We start from the raw sequence: 15,415 nt of genomic DNA, 5'->3' as shown, positions 1-15,415 counted from the left end.
TTTTTTCCCTTGTCATGCTTCATGTTTTTAAAATGAAAGTTGAGAGGAAAACGTGTCTTGGGACAAAACAAAGCTTACCTCAAGGAAGGCTTTGTGGAAAGCATCAGATACGTAGAGGTCTGTCCGGCCCTCTGCAATGATACCTAAAACCCAGAATAACAAGACAGAGAAAATTGTAATATGTTTTGAGATGACAGCTCAAGAGGCAAAACATTTCCATCCCTCGTAGCATGGCATCAAAGCAGAAGGCAAGCCTGCCCTAAAACATGGGTATCTACCGCCAAGCGCGGGAGGGCCCTACGCTCCCCCAGCCGCAGCGCTGAGCAGGCCGCACTGCTGTGCCGGGACTGAACCCAGAGGCATCTGCAACCGCTGCGGCACCTCACTGCTTTCACGCTCTCCCTGCATGCTGTGGCGCTCACTGTCTGCGCACCCATGGAGGAACGATTAACCCCTGCCTGCACCCTGCRCTGCCCCGTCGTCACGTTTGACCTGGGAGTCTGGCATTTTCTGGGCTGAAGAGATCTTCCAGCCCCATTCTTCTCAGCTTCTCCTTGACACTGAAACTGTCCTCGATGCGGAAGCGAGGGAGGAAGACTGAGATTGAGAGCTCCGTCAAGGACCCTATCCAGGTCTGCAGCTTCTCCGACGTCAAGTCTCGCTCCACCTCCACCAGCGGCGTCCCAGCATCAGGCAGGACCAGCACCATCGTGATATCGTCCCCTTTGTAAGGCAGCTCCAGCACCTGCACTTTGTCCTGGGGGATGGCGGCATGGCGGAATTTGGACTCTTGGTACATAACCGGGACCTTGCAGGTCTCACCGTTGGCTTTATGAAATAAATCCAGTTTTGTGTTTGGAGCTGGGAACTGCGATTTCCAGTGCCCCTAAAAGAGAGAGAGGAAGAACAGACAGACAAACGTTAATATTATCACTCGACCCAAGGAAACAGGCTGCTCTCCAGGTTTTGTTAGTCCTACCTTAAAATAAATGGTGTTGACCAGGACCAGGACAGTGAGATCACTTATTCCTCCTTCCGGGATCACTTCTGTGATGCGCCTCTCTGTCTTGTTAGCCACCCACTCGTTAATTATCTTCCTGGAGAGCTCTGGCTTTTCCTGAAGAAAGAGACCAAAATACCTAAGTCAGTCAAGGGTTTTAAACACCTCTCTGTGTCCCCTCCGTAGCCAAAGGGGCTCCCAGGGAGGATACTGCTTCCAGCACAGAGCTGCAGCATTTAGAGAAGACGGGCTGGAAGGCAACCGTGCTTAAGGCGAGCCAGGACCGAAGGCGCTGTGCCCCACGCGCCYGCCTGCACTCACGTCCCGTGGGCCCAGCCCTGCGGGCAAAGAGCGGGGAAGCAGCAAAAGCAGAAGGACGTGGAAAACGGGGAGAAAGCCCGAGCAGTTCAGACTCACTTTGAAGTTCAAGGGCCAGAGCTTGGCTCCATAAACTATTTCACTAATGTTCTGGTAAGTCTCATTAAAGACCAAAGATTTCTCCCCAAAGAGGCGGTTGGCTGATACGAGCTCTGAGGATTTGTTGGCTTTCTTGTAAAGCCGGCAGTTCAGCTTGGCAAAGAAGAAGTGGATCTGATCAGATGTCTTTTCTGAAATGGTGTCGAATCGAAAGACCTAGAAGACCAAAACAGCGAGGAGGACTCCATGAGCGGGCTCCCGTGGTCCTGCAGCCCCACACTGAGGGCTGAACCTGCACATTCATTGCCAACATGCCAGACGACTGCTCACCTGGGGCCCACAGCAAGCGTAGATACAGCCCTTTGCCCTCTGCCCCCCAGCACAGATCACGGCGCACGAAATCTACAGGCCCTGAGCTTCAKCTATCAACGCCACCAAATCTACACAAAAGCAGCACGTTCCCAGCCTGAGACCTGGCTTTGGAGAGCTCGAAGGGAGGAAYGAAACCCTGCTCAACATACCGAGGTGCTGCTCATTGAGAGCTTTACACAACGTGAGTGTCTCACTGTAGGGGCTGGAAGCAACTCTTGGGTTGCTTGCTGCAGGTCACAGGAGGACCCGCAAGGCTTGCGCTAAAGCCTTCTGCGACACTCCCACAGGCCGTTCCTGCCCACGTGTCGGCCTGTTGAGTAACTCGGGTACACGTGATCTGTTTGCAAGGAACGAGAATACGTTGCAGCCGTTTCGAGGCTAGACTCCTGCAGCACAGTGAGGTTTTCCTAATCCCTTCCTAGCTGCCAGACAGAAGGGCAGTTATGATTTGTCAGCCAGCATCCATCCAACCTCTGAGCTTTAGGCACAGAAAATCCCCCAGCATGCTGCTCCACATAAACATCTGGAGTCCCTGGCATGAGCTCCTGCAAGGCAAAGGGGGTGTTATTGGCTCGTTTGTAGGAGCCAATCCGCATTTCCACGTCCCTGGATGACTCTGTGTCAGTGGGAAGGACTGGCCCGAAGGGGAGGGAGTGGGAGAAGAAGCTGGGAGACATGTTTCACTGCTCTATGCTGCCTCAGACCAAGGATGACCTCAGCTGACACCAACATTGCTTCCTTTGGAGGCAGGAGCTGCTGGCAGAATGGCAGTGGGAGCACGCGGAGCAGATCCTGTTCCCACCTGCCTGCGGGAAGGCCCCTCCGGGCTGTAGTTTCCTGTCTGCAAGGGCAGGACCCAGCGGGGCCAGAGCACGCAGCCAGCTGGTGGGCGAGAAGGGCTGTTGGACCAGCACGGAGCCAACTTCCCTTCGGAGGACACTGATCCCACAGGACCGGAGGCCATGGAAGCCACGTGAACTGGAGGGGGCTGGTGCCCTGGTGGCGGGTGTCTGTATGAGGGGAACCCTGACTGATTCAACAGCTCTGAGAGTAAAACCAAACACAGCCAAGTCTTCCCGAAGGGAACCAGTCACAGCCCTGCAGGCCAAAACCTCATTTGGCCTCAAGGCAGGAAGGACTGGGGAGAGCTCTTCTCGCCAACACGTCCCCGCTTTGACRCGGGGGACGGGCTGTAACTTAGTACCAACCGACAAAGGGGTCTCTACACCGTCTCCCACTGATGCTTTTGCTGCTGCTTGGAAGGTGGCTTGCAGCGGTCTCTTGCCCGGGGAGGCCTGGTCGCTTGCTCCTGGGGGTTTCGGCTTGTRCTCCAAGCATGGACCCCACCAGCACAGGAGCAAGGTCAGCCCGCACTATGGTGCTGCAGCTCTAAGTTTCATTAGCCCAGACAAATCCCACCTTGTCCCAGGGGAGCAGGAGGGATGTGAAGAAGGTCCAGTGGGACTTACTGCATGACTTCTGCTTTTTGCACAAGAGCAGCCCTAACTACCCTTGCAAGCCAGGCCTGCAAGAAACAAGGTGTTCCTCTTCCCTCTCTCCAGGACGGGTTTCCTTTCCTCCAGGTGGAAACGGACTTGCCAAACCCAGGGAAACTCGCCCTGAATGCTGCGTCTAAGGAAAGAATTGGGACTCAAAGAGCTCGGAGCCAAAGCCTGACGCGTCCTGCCCGGGGGCTTGTTTCGCTACCGGTCTCCTTCCCGAGCCGGGGAGCCCCGCAGCGGTGCTCAGCCACTGCCAGCTCTGCCGTCTCCCGGGCCCTGGTGACGGCTACCAAAAAAGGCCGAGGAAYTGCCACCGACCTCCATGAGCTGCTGGAGGGTGTCACCGCAGGCGCCGAGCTTGGTCATGGCGAAGGCTGTGGAGATGCTGAGGGGCGACATGAAGATGTTCTCCCCGTTGTCCTTGGAGTCGGCCAGGTACTTGTAGAAGACCACCGCGAAGCGCGAGTTGGCCCTCGACAGCTCCCAGACGCGGGGGTTGGTGAACCCGGGGATCTTGTCTTTCTCCGCCTCTTGCCCGTCGCCTTCCTGCGGCTTCTTCTCCGGGTTGCGATAGATGCAGAYGGGATTCACCGGGATGTCGCGCGGCTTCGCCGTGCAGACGTCCTCCATGACGTAGCGCTGAGCGGCGGCCAGAGCCCAGACGCCGAGGAGACACGCCGCAAAGAGATGCATGTCCTGGAACGGGAGAGAGCGGGCTCGGCCCCGGCCCCGCGGCGGGCCCGGAGCCGGCGGGGCCCCCGCGGCGTCCGCGCGGGCCGGGCCCTCGAGCGCTCCCCAGAAGGCGGCTCGCCTTGGCGCGCGTCGCAGCTGGGCTTCCCCGGCCGGAGCCTCGCAACGCCCGGAGGCCGAGCCCCGGCCGGCCGGCCGGCCGCCCCCCGGGACCCGCGGAGACGTGCCGCGGAGAGCTCGCTCCGCCGAGAGCTCGCTCCGCCGAGAGGCGGCCGGCCCGCGCCCCGGCGGCGCGGGGGAGCTGCTCACCTGCCCCGGGGCTCGAAGCGGCTTCTCGGAGGGAAACGCACGTCGCTGCAGGAGCGGCCGTCTGCCTCGAGGTGCGCGGGCGCCCGAAGCGGCTCGGCCACTGAAGGCGCCGGCCCGGGGGAAGCGAGGCAGGGCGGGAGGGGAGCGGGGCGCCGAGGCCAAAGGCTGACGACCGGCCGCAGCAGGTTAAGCAAAGAGCAGAGCGGAGCAATGTTTAGTTTGAAGGAGGTTTTAAAGTTCAATCTGACAAGGGAAAGTTTGGCCACCCACCCCACGCAAGCGCCAGATGCCCTCGTTTTGTGCCGCTTAAAGAAAATTAAGAAGTCCTAGTGTGAAAACAAAACAACAACAGCAAAAACAACAAAATAACCCCCCCCTTTCAGGTGTTCAGGTAAGGCAAGGCAGGGGACGGCGCGCCGCTGCCCAGCTCCGCTCTCGCGGGAGCCCTGCGGAGCCGCGAGCGCCCCGCTGAAGACCTGCCGCGGCCCGGCGCGGGCGCCGGTCTCGCCCTCGTCCACCTTCGCCGACAGCAAGCGTACCGCCCGGCCCGGCCCCGCGCAGCAGCAGCGCCTCCGAGCAGCGCCCGCGCCGCCCTGCCGCAAAACGCCCCGCGAGGGAGGGCTTCGCGCCCGGGACCCGTCCGGCTGCGCCCGCCGCTTCCCGGGGCTGCCAGCGGGCCCGGGGGCTTCCCGCGGAGGGGAGCGCGCGGCGTCCGAGCCCGGGCGGCGTCCGAGCCCGGGCTGCCCTTCTCCCCGTGTCTGGGGGAGAACGTTCACTTTTTTCCCCTTTTCCCTCCAAATATTCCAAAAAATTGTACGTAGGCCTGAAGGGATCTGTATATTTTCCAAACCGCAGGCTGACACGTACTGCACTGAAAAATGACTTCAGTGGCCATTTACGGCGCAGCACTTCTGCCTGGGCAGGTCCGTGCCGACGGAAGCATCCAAAGCGACAAGTGCATCAATAAAAACTACGAGCTGCCTCGTTTGCTTTCATGGAGCGACGGCTCTGTCCCCAAAGCTGCTTCCGCGGGCTCCAAGGGACAGAGGGGTCCTTGCTCGCTCCGAAGCGGTACCTRCTGCTGCTCGGCATCCTCAAGCGCCAAAGCTCCGCGCCCGGCAGCTGCGGGCAGGAGGGACGAGCTGTCGCGCGTCGTTTTTGTCATCGTGCTTGCGAGGCCCTCAGAATTGCCTCTTTTCTGGAGAGGCCGGGAAGACAGCGGCACTTGGGAGCACTAAGAGGCTCTCTCAGTATCTACACCCGTCTGTCCTGCAGCTGTCACCTATCTGAACCCAGCCTCCCCTTCATCCCATTAACTGAACAATAATAATAAAATGCTCATGTTCCTGACAGTCCTTGCGGTTGAGAGCAGCCACTGCTCCCTCCCAACGAGATCAGGGTCTCCACAACACTACGATTTCCTTCGAAAGCCAACCACTTGACAGAAACGCTGCGTTTTTCCCCCAAGAGAGCACCCGCAAGCGGGTAACCAACAGAAGCACSGAGCCCTCCGCCGCGCTTCCCTGCGCGAGCGCCTGCCACCCCCCGGCTCGCAGCGGGAGAGGACGGCTGCGGGAAGCACGAGCGCCCAGCGGCCATCCCGACAGGACGGGCGCCGGGACCGGCTCCCCGGACGAGGCTGCCCTCGCGCCGGCTCTCGGAGGAGCAGCGGCTTAATCCCCACCGGAAGCCCTTCAACCAATTTTGTATTCGTAGCCGCCCGATGCTTTGCTAAAGCCCACGCGAGGGGGGACCAACCTTCACGGGGCTTCTCTGCCGAGACACCTGGCACCTCCAGCACACACGCGCTGGCTTCCAGGCGAGAGGCTCATCGTGCAAAACGTAGAAGAACGCGCAATCAGCCCAGACAGCAAGAGAGAGAGATTTCAAGGTGTTCTCYGTTAATTTATCATTTAATATAAATGCTGACAGTAAAGCAGGTAACACCTGATAGACACTTCCATCTATTTACAAACCAAGTAGCGAATCACTTCCTTTCTGCTCGTTAAAATATATATATAACTCAGGGGACCCTTGGACACGATGKGGAAGCAAGGCGAGTCCGAGCCAGCTTCGAGAGGGAGAAAAGCAAGGTGAAGGGGAAATAGTGTTTCAACATACAGCTTTTGCTGTATAACCACCACGCWCGCACGCACAACAGGTCTTCACGGTGTTGTTCTTCAATACAAAAGTGTTTTCGGCTCTAGCTCTAAGGAGGAAATAAGGAGGGGGACACTGACTTTCCAGTCTSGGGATCCTCTCCTTCCCACTTCAGCACAACATCTACAAGGCTTCTCTTTTAAAATGTATATTGAAGGAGTAAAACCACAGGGAGCTGGATATAGTGAACTCTTCCATCCTTTTTATCCTCTTTTCCAACGGGCAGCGAAGTACCCGACCTCTCAAGGAGGATTATCTCAGCGCCTTGCGTGCCTCCCCCGTGGCCGGGCCTGCGTGTACAAGTGTGCGCTCAGCACTCCCCCGACCTCGCCAAGATTGCAGTCTAGAGAACTCTTTTCACATGCTGTCTTTGATCTCTACGCCTATTAAAAATGCTGTGCTAGTTATAAACAACTATTCACAATTATCAAGCCAATGCAGTCAGCCATACCCATAAGGCTCTCTCTCTMTATTTTTTTTACTGGGGAAGGAAGGAAAAGGAAAGGAAGAAACCAAAGGAAGGAGAAGAAAAGCAAGAAAAGAACTAGTTCCACAAACAAAGAGAAACAATGACATTTTGATTAGCATTGATTTATGAGAACACCAGACAAGGAACTTCACTTACCCAAAATCCTAAATAAATTCAAGAACTAGTTCGTAACCTGACTCAGCAAATCTCACGGTCTCCTTTATTAACCTAGACTATCCTTTTTTATTTTATTTCATTCTTTGTTAAATATACCTCTGCAGGGCACAATCACATACAATCAATACGATTGGAAAATTACATGAGCTCTATCTCAAGCATATACGCACCAATGTTGAAAGTTATTAAAAAAAACAAAAACAAAAAAAATAAAATAAACTCCACCCAAAAAGGTGATAATGACTGCAGAATGTCTCTGGGAGACTTGTATGACACTAACAAGATCAAAGTAAACTAAGCTTACAAAAACAGGGAAAAAAAAAACCATCTATAGAGAAATCCCACAACTGGAAGTAGATGATTTCAAAGAGGGATGGGTGGGTGGGAGCAGCCGCATAGAAAATCCCACGAGCCTTTCTCCCTCCTCCTRCCTTGCCTCTCCTCTTCCTCCCCACAGCAAGGGACACGATGGGGAAAGAGCTCTCGACATTAAGGTACCAGTTACAGAAAAATCAGCAAAAATAATGAAGCTACAGCACAGTTGCTAAGCCRACTTCAAGGAAAGCTCCTCTTAGCAGAGAGGCTGCTTCAACAGCAGCAGAGGCCAAAGGGGCAGCGGGAACTCCTTAAAACTAGACAGAGTCATTTGCTGTGTCGCATCTGCCTGTGTCAGAGCAGCTCCACTCGCGAGAGGCTGCAGATTAAAGGTACCAGYTGTGAACGGGGCAGCAGCCGCGATGGGTTTCTTCTGCCTCAGGTTGCTTTATGCACGTATAAAATGCTGCTGCCAAATCAAAAAGAGCTAGAAATAAAGAGGTCAGCACACACGTCCAGTTGTGGGATCCATGCAGTACACAATCTGGTTTGGATGCCAAAGACTTGTGAGTACTGTCTGCCACAGAATTATTAATAAATCCATTTAACATTACAAAGCAGCAAGTAGTTTCTCAAACATCAAATACTCCACAAGATTTTTTTTTCCTTACAGGTGTTTTTGCCCTACACATTTCACAAGTAATTCCATCACACCCWATGCTTATTTTCAGAGATGCCACCTCACCCACTGTTGCATCTTCCTCAGGATCATACTTTTAAATTGAAATTGTATTGTGTTTTTCTAGGATTTCCAGATCCAACAATCATTTGTTTCCCAAAATACGAGRACATCCAACCATGTATATCTACAGATACTCACTTTGCTGGATGAAGCAAGATGCCCCGAATTTCCCCAAGTGCTGAACATCTGGCAATTTGCACTAAATCGTACACAAACACACTGGAATTGCAGACTRTGCCTCTCAAGACCAGCTAATTAAGTTACTAAGCTACACACATCTAAATTTGATTATTACAGTCACATACTTTAAGCTTCAAATAACCGGGATGCTCCTGATGCAGCAAGGATAAAGACAAAGCCAAACTCCCACACATTCCTTTTATTGGGAAATTTCAGAAAAAGCCGCATCCTTCCTTACCATAGCGTTCAGAGAGTTTCCACGGCATGATGTTACCCTTGCCACTGAGACGAAGGGAAAAAAAAAAAAACAAAAACAAAAATTGAACTAATTTGCTCTCCTTCCCTTTCCAAGGCTGTATCCRTATCGCAAGAATTGCCTCCAAGACTGTGACAACACTGAATAGTTATGTTCCTCCTGTACAGGAATAAAGACCACATATTAATCGCGCAGGGAGGCTCTGCCRGGAGAATACTTCCCCCGACAGCTGACCTGCGCCGAGTAACTTGGACTCACCGACTCTTTAGCCTCTTTCTCCTTCCYGGCTTTTCAGCAAAAACAAAGCATTTGGTAACAGTGCAATACGGAAAAAAAAGACTCCCCAGTTCAGTTGCTACATTTCAGATACTTGATCTGAGAACAAGTCAGTTAGCGCCACACAGCCTGTATGCTCCCATACTGCAGGCGACAGCCATTGCATTTAATTTTTTAATATTTTTAGCACCGACGCCACATCCAAAAGGTGGCTCAGAACAGCTGTCTCACTTTCCTCATAAATTCAGAGTTTACATCTATTCAGGGAAGGCAGACATTTCTCCAGTATTGTCTCCAGTATTGCAACTTTAAAAGACAAGTACCTTTTTTTTTTAAAAGGAAGTCTCTTCACTGTGTTACAAATTTTTTTTTTTTTTTTTTTTTAATCAGTCCTATCAACATTAGATGGGATAAAAGTGTGCATTTTGGAGATGGGAACCATGAGGACAAATGTGAATACGAAGGCAAAATCACGCCACAGGCAGTCTTGCTCTGCATTGATTCTGACTGCTCTAGGACTATAAATACTTTGTCTCTCTCTCACACACACACACWGCTTTTAACGGTACCAATTCTCTCCCCTTTACYGAGCAGAGGAAACGAGCTGGCAGTCCTGCTGTTGAGCCTCCTGCTTTCTCGCACTGAAACCCTCGGACCACGCAGGTGGTCTGAAACGGCTACTCAAACATACCCGTTGTTGGGCTTCTTCAGAAAACTATCCTGTAGTCCGGCTCACTACTGTTTGCACTTACAAATGCAAACGGCAAAAAGCTGAGGGTTTATGTTACTTTTGCAGATTTCTCTGAATCTTAAAACAATATTCCGCAAGAGTTTAAGTCAGATGGGAAATAAAAGCAACTTTGTTGTATTGTCAATGAAAAGCCCCACTCCTAGTCCTTTCCAATACAGGATTTGCCCCATTTTACTCGATTTTTGCTCTCAATGTCATCATGCAAGTGTGCTTCTTCCACATCTAATTTAATGTAAAGCCACAGCTGACAAGTGTTTTCAGTTCCAATGGCCTTAAAAGTCAAAAGAGTCACATTCGCAACACAGATTTATCTTTTACTATAATTGAAGAAATTTTAAATCAGTATTCAAGTCAATTTAGATTTAAACACTTACACACAAGGCTTCTTTGATTATATAAATTTCTAAGTTCCTTCTCCCTCTCTAAATGAGCCTCTTCATTAGCTGGGAGAGCGCACGAGAGAATGAAAACATGTTAGCATACTCCAGACACATCTCAATACATCGCAAATTTTATGACTAAACGGAATGATTTTACACCATTCAATGCATGGATAAGGCTTGACAATCATTAACTTCTGTAAGTTTCTATTAGGATAATACAGTCAACTCACAAAACCCCACAAAGATCTGACAATCGGAACAGCTACACCAGGAGGGAGGGGAGGAAAAAAAAAAAAAAAAAAAAAAGTAAAGCACAAGTCTTTGGCTCTCCTTTAAAGAAAAACAGCAGTTTACCATGTTTATACAGATCCCCCGTTTGCCTACCAGTAGGGGCAATATCACATTTGTGCATCACTGAGTAATAACACCATTAGAAAAGGCAACTTCACAGAAGTTATTGGCTAAGCGAATTCATTTGAATGCTCCGTTTCGAGGCAGCAAGCTGTCACTGTTACACAACCAGGGAGGGTGAACGGGCAGGCCACAGAGGGGGCACAGGAAGGCATGGGCAAGCGGGAGAGCACGAGGCTCCGAAGAAACCAGAYAGAAAAGCAACCGGGAAGAAAGGGGATAGACAACAGTGCTGCAAGTCTGAAAGGTGCTCAGAGCTAAAGCAAAGTCCCGCTCGACGATGGGACAGGGTATGGCCGCACACGAAAGGCTGGAAGGAAAACTGTAGATTTCCTCTACTGAGAGAGGACAAGGAGGTCACAGGAAAGGAAGGAGGGAGATGTTTACGGAAGAATAAAGAAAACAACGCGACAGAACTAAACACCTTTTCCAAACTGACTGAACCACCGATTGACTTTCTGAAGCCTGGCCTGCTACTTGGGGCTTCCCATTTTTAGGGTTTTGTCCACTGCTGGGGCTGAAACCCTGCTGTCAGTAAGTGTTCAAAGCTGTCCACTGCACTAAGAAACCAGACCTACCTACCGAATGATGCAGAAGTGCCCGAACACCACTGCAACACTGCAGGCTTGAGTAGAAGGAAGGGACCAAGCCAGTTTTTAGCCAAGACTAACTTCACTGAAGTGGATGCTATTCCTGTACAAGTAGGGCAATAACRGGGTACAGGAATGAATTTAGCAGTATAAAGAGTTGCTCCAGAAATTTTCGTTCTCTAGTAACCTGCTATAGCAGTCAGTGCTTCCACTATTCATGGAGCGATCTGTTCTCTAACTTCTGTTAGCATGGTTTTCCACAAAAAGTGAAAATTTTAGGTGCAACTTCCATATAGACTTAAAAGCATGTTTCATAGTTTGTTATTTGACTTGTCTGATCAATTAAACTTCTCTAAAGATAGAGGGAAAGGGCAAAAAGGAGGAGGGAGGGAAAAACAAAGCCAAAAATCAATATTGTTTGTAGATATCAAACAAAAATGTATTTAACAAGCCAAACTACAATACTGTGCAAACAGGACATTCACCTGGACACACTGATCACAACAAGGACACTGTGCACAAAGTACAGCACAGAGAAAGCTGGACAAAGGAGAAAAAAACCCAYCAGTAAGGTCTCCTTTTTAATCCACAGCTCTTGGAAGCATTCACGATACGTTGGCCAGCAAAGAAAATATGAATAGCTCTTAATGTAGAGCTCCTCCYAGAAGCAAAAGCTGGCGGGGGGGAGAGAGTAATTTCAGACCTGGAAATTAGCTGGCAGAAGTGGTTAACGGGTACAAATTTTTGCCCCTCCAGATTTTCTTCCTAGTGTTGAAAATAAATCTAGAGTTTCAGACCTACTATAACCGTCTCTGAAATTTTAATTTACCTAAAGTAAGAACACTTAAGAACATCTACATTCTGGGCTTGTCCTCCTAAATTAGGATATTGCACTAATTGTCTCAACTAAAATGAGCTTCCTGTGTTCAGACAGACACAGCAGGAAGGCGTAAACTAAGAACCACGAAGAGAAGGCTGACCTGATGGTGGTGCTCTGCACTTAAGGAAGGGAGAACACAGCACGGGGTCCTGGGTCAGTTCACTTGTGAGCATGCTGCCGGGGAACATGCTAAAAATCATCACGCCCTACGTGGAGAAGGGAGGAACAGACCTGACAGGCTCTAAACTGCATCAGTCTAGTTCTTCTCAGCTCGAAGGAGAGCAGCTGTAATGCTAGGTCTCAAGTAGGAGATATGGATGGATTAGGCGGGCAGGGGGTGGAGATGAAGCTACTCTAGTGCAAAGAYGACTCTCTGCCAAAAATTAAAAGGAAAAGAAAGTAAATAAGCTTCAAAACTACTTCTCTTGGCAGTTCAGAGGCCAAAGTTCGACTAAGAGTGAAATAAACCCATGTGAGGAGATATGGAGGATGTGGGTGCGTGCTGAAAAATGCCTTTATCTTCATTCAGTGCTTCTACCTCCCAGACATTTGATCACAACAGCTGCGCTCATGCGAAAAAATTCTTAAAACATACCCAATATATATACAGATATAACTATGTATATATGTATATATATATTTATATATAAATTTTTATTTAAATAAAAAAGAAAGCTCGAATCCCAAGCCAATATGTGTATCAAATCCTTGACCAGCCAGGTCTGTAGGGCATAATCAAATTCAATGTGAAATATTATATAAACGCGGTGCCTTGACTGGGCAAATTAAATAATTGCTACTCAAAAGAGTCTTCTGTTTGGACTCTCCTACTGGTAGGCAATAGTGGGACTGTATCCCCTCCCACCCCCCATTTTGTTTTATTTAACAGTATGATGAATGCAAAGCTTAGCCCAAGGTTGCTATGACCTCAGCAGGAGTTAAGGTTAAGGAAAAAACTAAAAACCAGGAAAATTATTAACTCTTGCTTTACCCAACCAAAGCAATGCAGTAATTTATTACATATCCAGTGCTTTCTGATTTAGTAGTCTAATCCAGAGAGAGAAATTAAGAAAAAAAAAGAGAGAGAGAACAGGCCAAGAAGGTGTAGAGGGAGCAGCATTAAAAAAAAACAAAAAACAAAAAAACCCACCCCGATTCTCCACAGAATTCTTCATTTAGAGGGCCTCACCCCAGTGCATGTAGGAACAGTCAAAAGATGTGCAGCAAGGACAAAACCTTTTTCACTTTAACTTTTTAAGGAAARAGATCTAGAGAGACTTACAGCTTCTGTAACTTCTGCTTACAAAAGCATCTACTTGGAGAAGCAGCACGTTAGATTTATCRAGCAAAACGTGGCTTTCAGTACCTTCTGACCACCTCTGCCGGGACCAGTGCTGTGACTCAAGTGATGGTTTTGATGCAGCTTTCCTCCCATGAGACAGAATTGCTGCCTTCAGGCAGCAACAGACATGTTGCAAAAGCAGCGGTTTGACTGAGGCATCCATTTCTGATGAACACTGACCAGTGCCACCTTTCAAAAAGGAAACTTTTCCTTTATTTCCTCACTTTCTCCTCTGCTTTTGTCAGATTGATTTGTGTGCATCAACACAGGTAAAGGTGTTTGTCTCCTTCAGTAAAAGGCCTTCAATAGCATCACAATTAAATAGGTATCCATCAGTGAACAAAAAGAAGAAAAAAAACAGCTTATAGAGGAAGTTATGATCGTTTTAGTAATAATGTAATAGCAACGAAGGAAAAAAAACACAATGGCAAGAGCTGCTGAGAGGAAGGCATACATGAAAGAATGCTTCAAAAGGCAGAGAGCTTACKAAGTCCCACTGCGTTGACTTAATTGTATGGACTTTGGTAAGGTTCTTTTAAAGGCATGGTAAGTTAAAAAACAAAACAAAAAGCAAATCCAGACATTGGACACCTAACATGAGCTTGCTGAACCATCTACAGCTGATATCCAGCAACCGCATGTGCTTGTGTTCTAGTTTCTGTTTCTAGAGAGTCTGCCTTAGGTCATGCTGTGCAGCCTCCACTGGTTAGCTAAGCCTCCCTACCACAARCCCCAGCTCACCACCTTCAGAAACACCCGTGACTAGGTTAATCTGCTCTCTGCTGACTTCTTTAGTCCCAACAGAAAATAYGCCAGCAACTTTCAAATAAAATAACATACAGGTGTTGGGTTACTCTTTTTGTTACAATTTTAACCACATGTGCTGTGCTGAGGCATATACTACAGACTGTACCTGTTGCACTGAAAAAGATTCTGCCACTCGCAGCATAAGCTTAAATTATTTAAGCAAAAGGATGTTGTACACAAGTTATGGTTCAGTTCYTAGCCACAAAGGGAGGAACTGTTTTTAAGAATGAAATTTGCTGCACATCTTTTGGTACTACAGTTCATAGCTACTCTCCAACCTCTCCAGCCTTCCTTCCTTGTTCCCTTTTGAATCATACAAGGAAGTGGCCAAGTTGCTTTAATTGTTGAGAAATGAAGGTGATTTTTAAAAAAAGTTATGCACTGGGTATGTAATAATACCAAAATAAAAGAAAAAACCTACTTCATTAAGATCATACAATTAATCAAACAGAGTATATATATAATATCTTTTTTTTTAAGCCCTGGGATCCAAGGCGTCCAAAGTTATTAAAATAAAGTTCATTCACAGAACAAAAACAAATTTAATTTGAATTGCTTGCAGATACTGCTAATTTTCATTTTTTTAATTAAAAAATGCGTTAATGTGAACTATGTGCAGGATTTGTTTCTAGTAGTTGTGTTTGTGCACATTGCCTCTGGACCTGCTGCTCTGCTACTGCTGTTGCTCCTGGGTTTCTCCAATTACCCCTCGAAAAAAACACGATGGAAGCTAGCACTACCCCAGCAAAAGAAACCGTGGGGCATGCTGGCCTCAATTCAAGGAGCAGACGTGGGTGTAACTCCCGCTCTCTGGGAGTCGTGGTTGTCTCCTCCGCCCTCTGGGTCCTCCGACAGGCTCAGAGATGCCGTCTTGTTCGACAGGAGGCCAATGTTCTCTTGTGTCAAGGCTGATCCGTTTGGAACATCACTGCTGAAAGACAGTTGTCAGGACAAAAGATGAGGGGTGAAGAAAAGTGATTACTAAGATTTTTCTATTATTATTATTTGTTATCATTTTTATTACAYGAACAACATGGACCTGAGTATTTCTTGCTGCAGTGTCTCGAACAGTTGTGAATAAACTGGTATAGACATGCCTTACAGAATGAACAGGTTGTTTGGTATACTGCAGATGCTTACCAGAAAGAGAAGAAATAAAATAAGGAGAATCAAAACCAAGCAAGATTTAAGAATGTTTTAGAGTTCTAGATTAGTTACGTTTTACTAAATATTTCAGTATATTCCATAAAAATCTACAGTACAATGTACACACTCCAGAATATTTAAAATATCCAGATTTTTTTTTTATTAAAGATTTTTAAATAAATACTTATTTCATTACTTGCAGAGTTTCATATGGAAATTGCAAATGCACTGGTTTCTATT

The 15,415-nt window shown here is 48.5% G+C and overlaps 2 protein-coding genes and 1 long non-coding RNA gene across 13 annotated transcripts in view; all 3 read right to left on the bottom strand.

Moving 5' to 3' along the window:
• SERPINC1 (serpin family C member 1) overlaps nucleotides 1-4,022 on the bottom strand; it is a 5,469-nt gene extending 1,447 nt beyond the window's left edge. The window contains exons 1-5 of the mRNA XM_085299642.1: nucleotides 3,610-4,022; nucleotides 1,418-1,633; nucleotides 980-1,117; nucleotides 493-886; nucleotides 79-143 (exon numbers count right to left, since the gene is read on the bottom strand). Coding sequence (XP_085155768.1) covers nucleotides 79-143; nucleotides 493-886; nucleotides 980-1,117; nucleotides 1,418-1,633; nucleotides 3,610-3,984 — 1,188 coding nt within the window. The 5' untranslated portion in view covers nucleotides 3,985-4,022. The remainder of the gene's footprint in view (nucleotides 1-78; nucleotides 144-492; nucleotides 887-979; nucleotides 1,118-1,417; nucleotides 1,634-3,609) is intronic.
• The window catches only part of LOC146598839 (uncharacterized), a 186,506-nt gene that overhangs the window by 33,356 nt on the left and 137,735 nt on the right, over nucleotides 1-15,415 (bottom strand). The window lies entirely within an intron of this gene.
• Nucleotides 7,026-15,415, bottom strand: part of RC3H1 (ring finger and CCCH-type domains 1) — a 55,188-nt gene continuing 46,798 nt past the window's right edge. For 3 of the 5 annotated variants that reach the window (XM_085299636.1, XM_085299639.1, XM_085299641.1), the window contains one exon: nucleotides 7,026-14,960. In XM_085299636.1, coding sequence (XP_085155762.1) covers nucleotides 14,807-14,960 — 154 coding nt within the window. In that variant the 3' untranslated portion in view covers nucleotides 7,026-14,806. The remainder of the gene's footprint in view (nucleotides 14,961-15,415) is intronic. The other 2 variants (XM_085299638.1, XM_085299640.1) reach the window with 1 other exon arrangement.

Source organism: Rhea americana, unplaced genomic scaffold, assembly GCF_003343005.1.
Source record: "Rhea americana isolate MKP2758 unplaced genomic scaffold, rheAme1 scaffold_151, whole genome shotgun sequence".
Taxonomy (NCBI): domain Eukaryota; kingdom Metazoa; phylum Chordata; class Aves; order Rheiformes; family Rheidae; genus Rhea; species Rhea americana.
The sequence above is the reverse complement of the archived record's forward strand: the minus strand, read 5'-3'. Positions and strand labels throughout refer to the sequence as shown.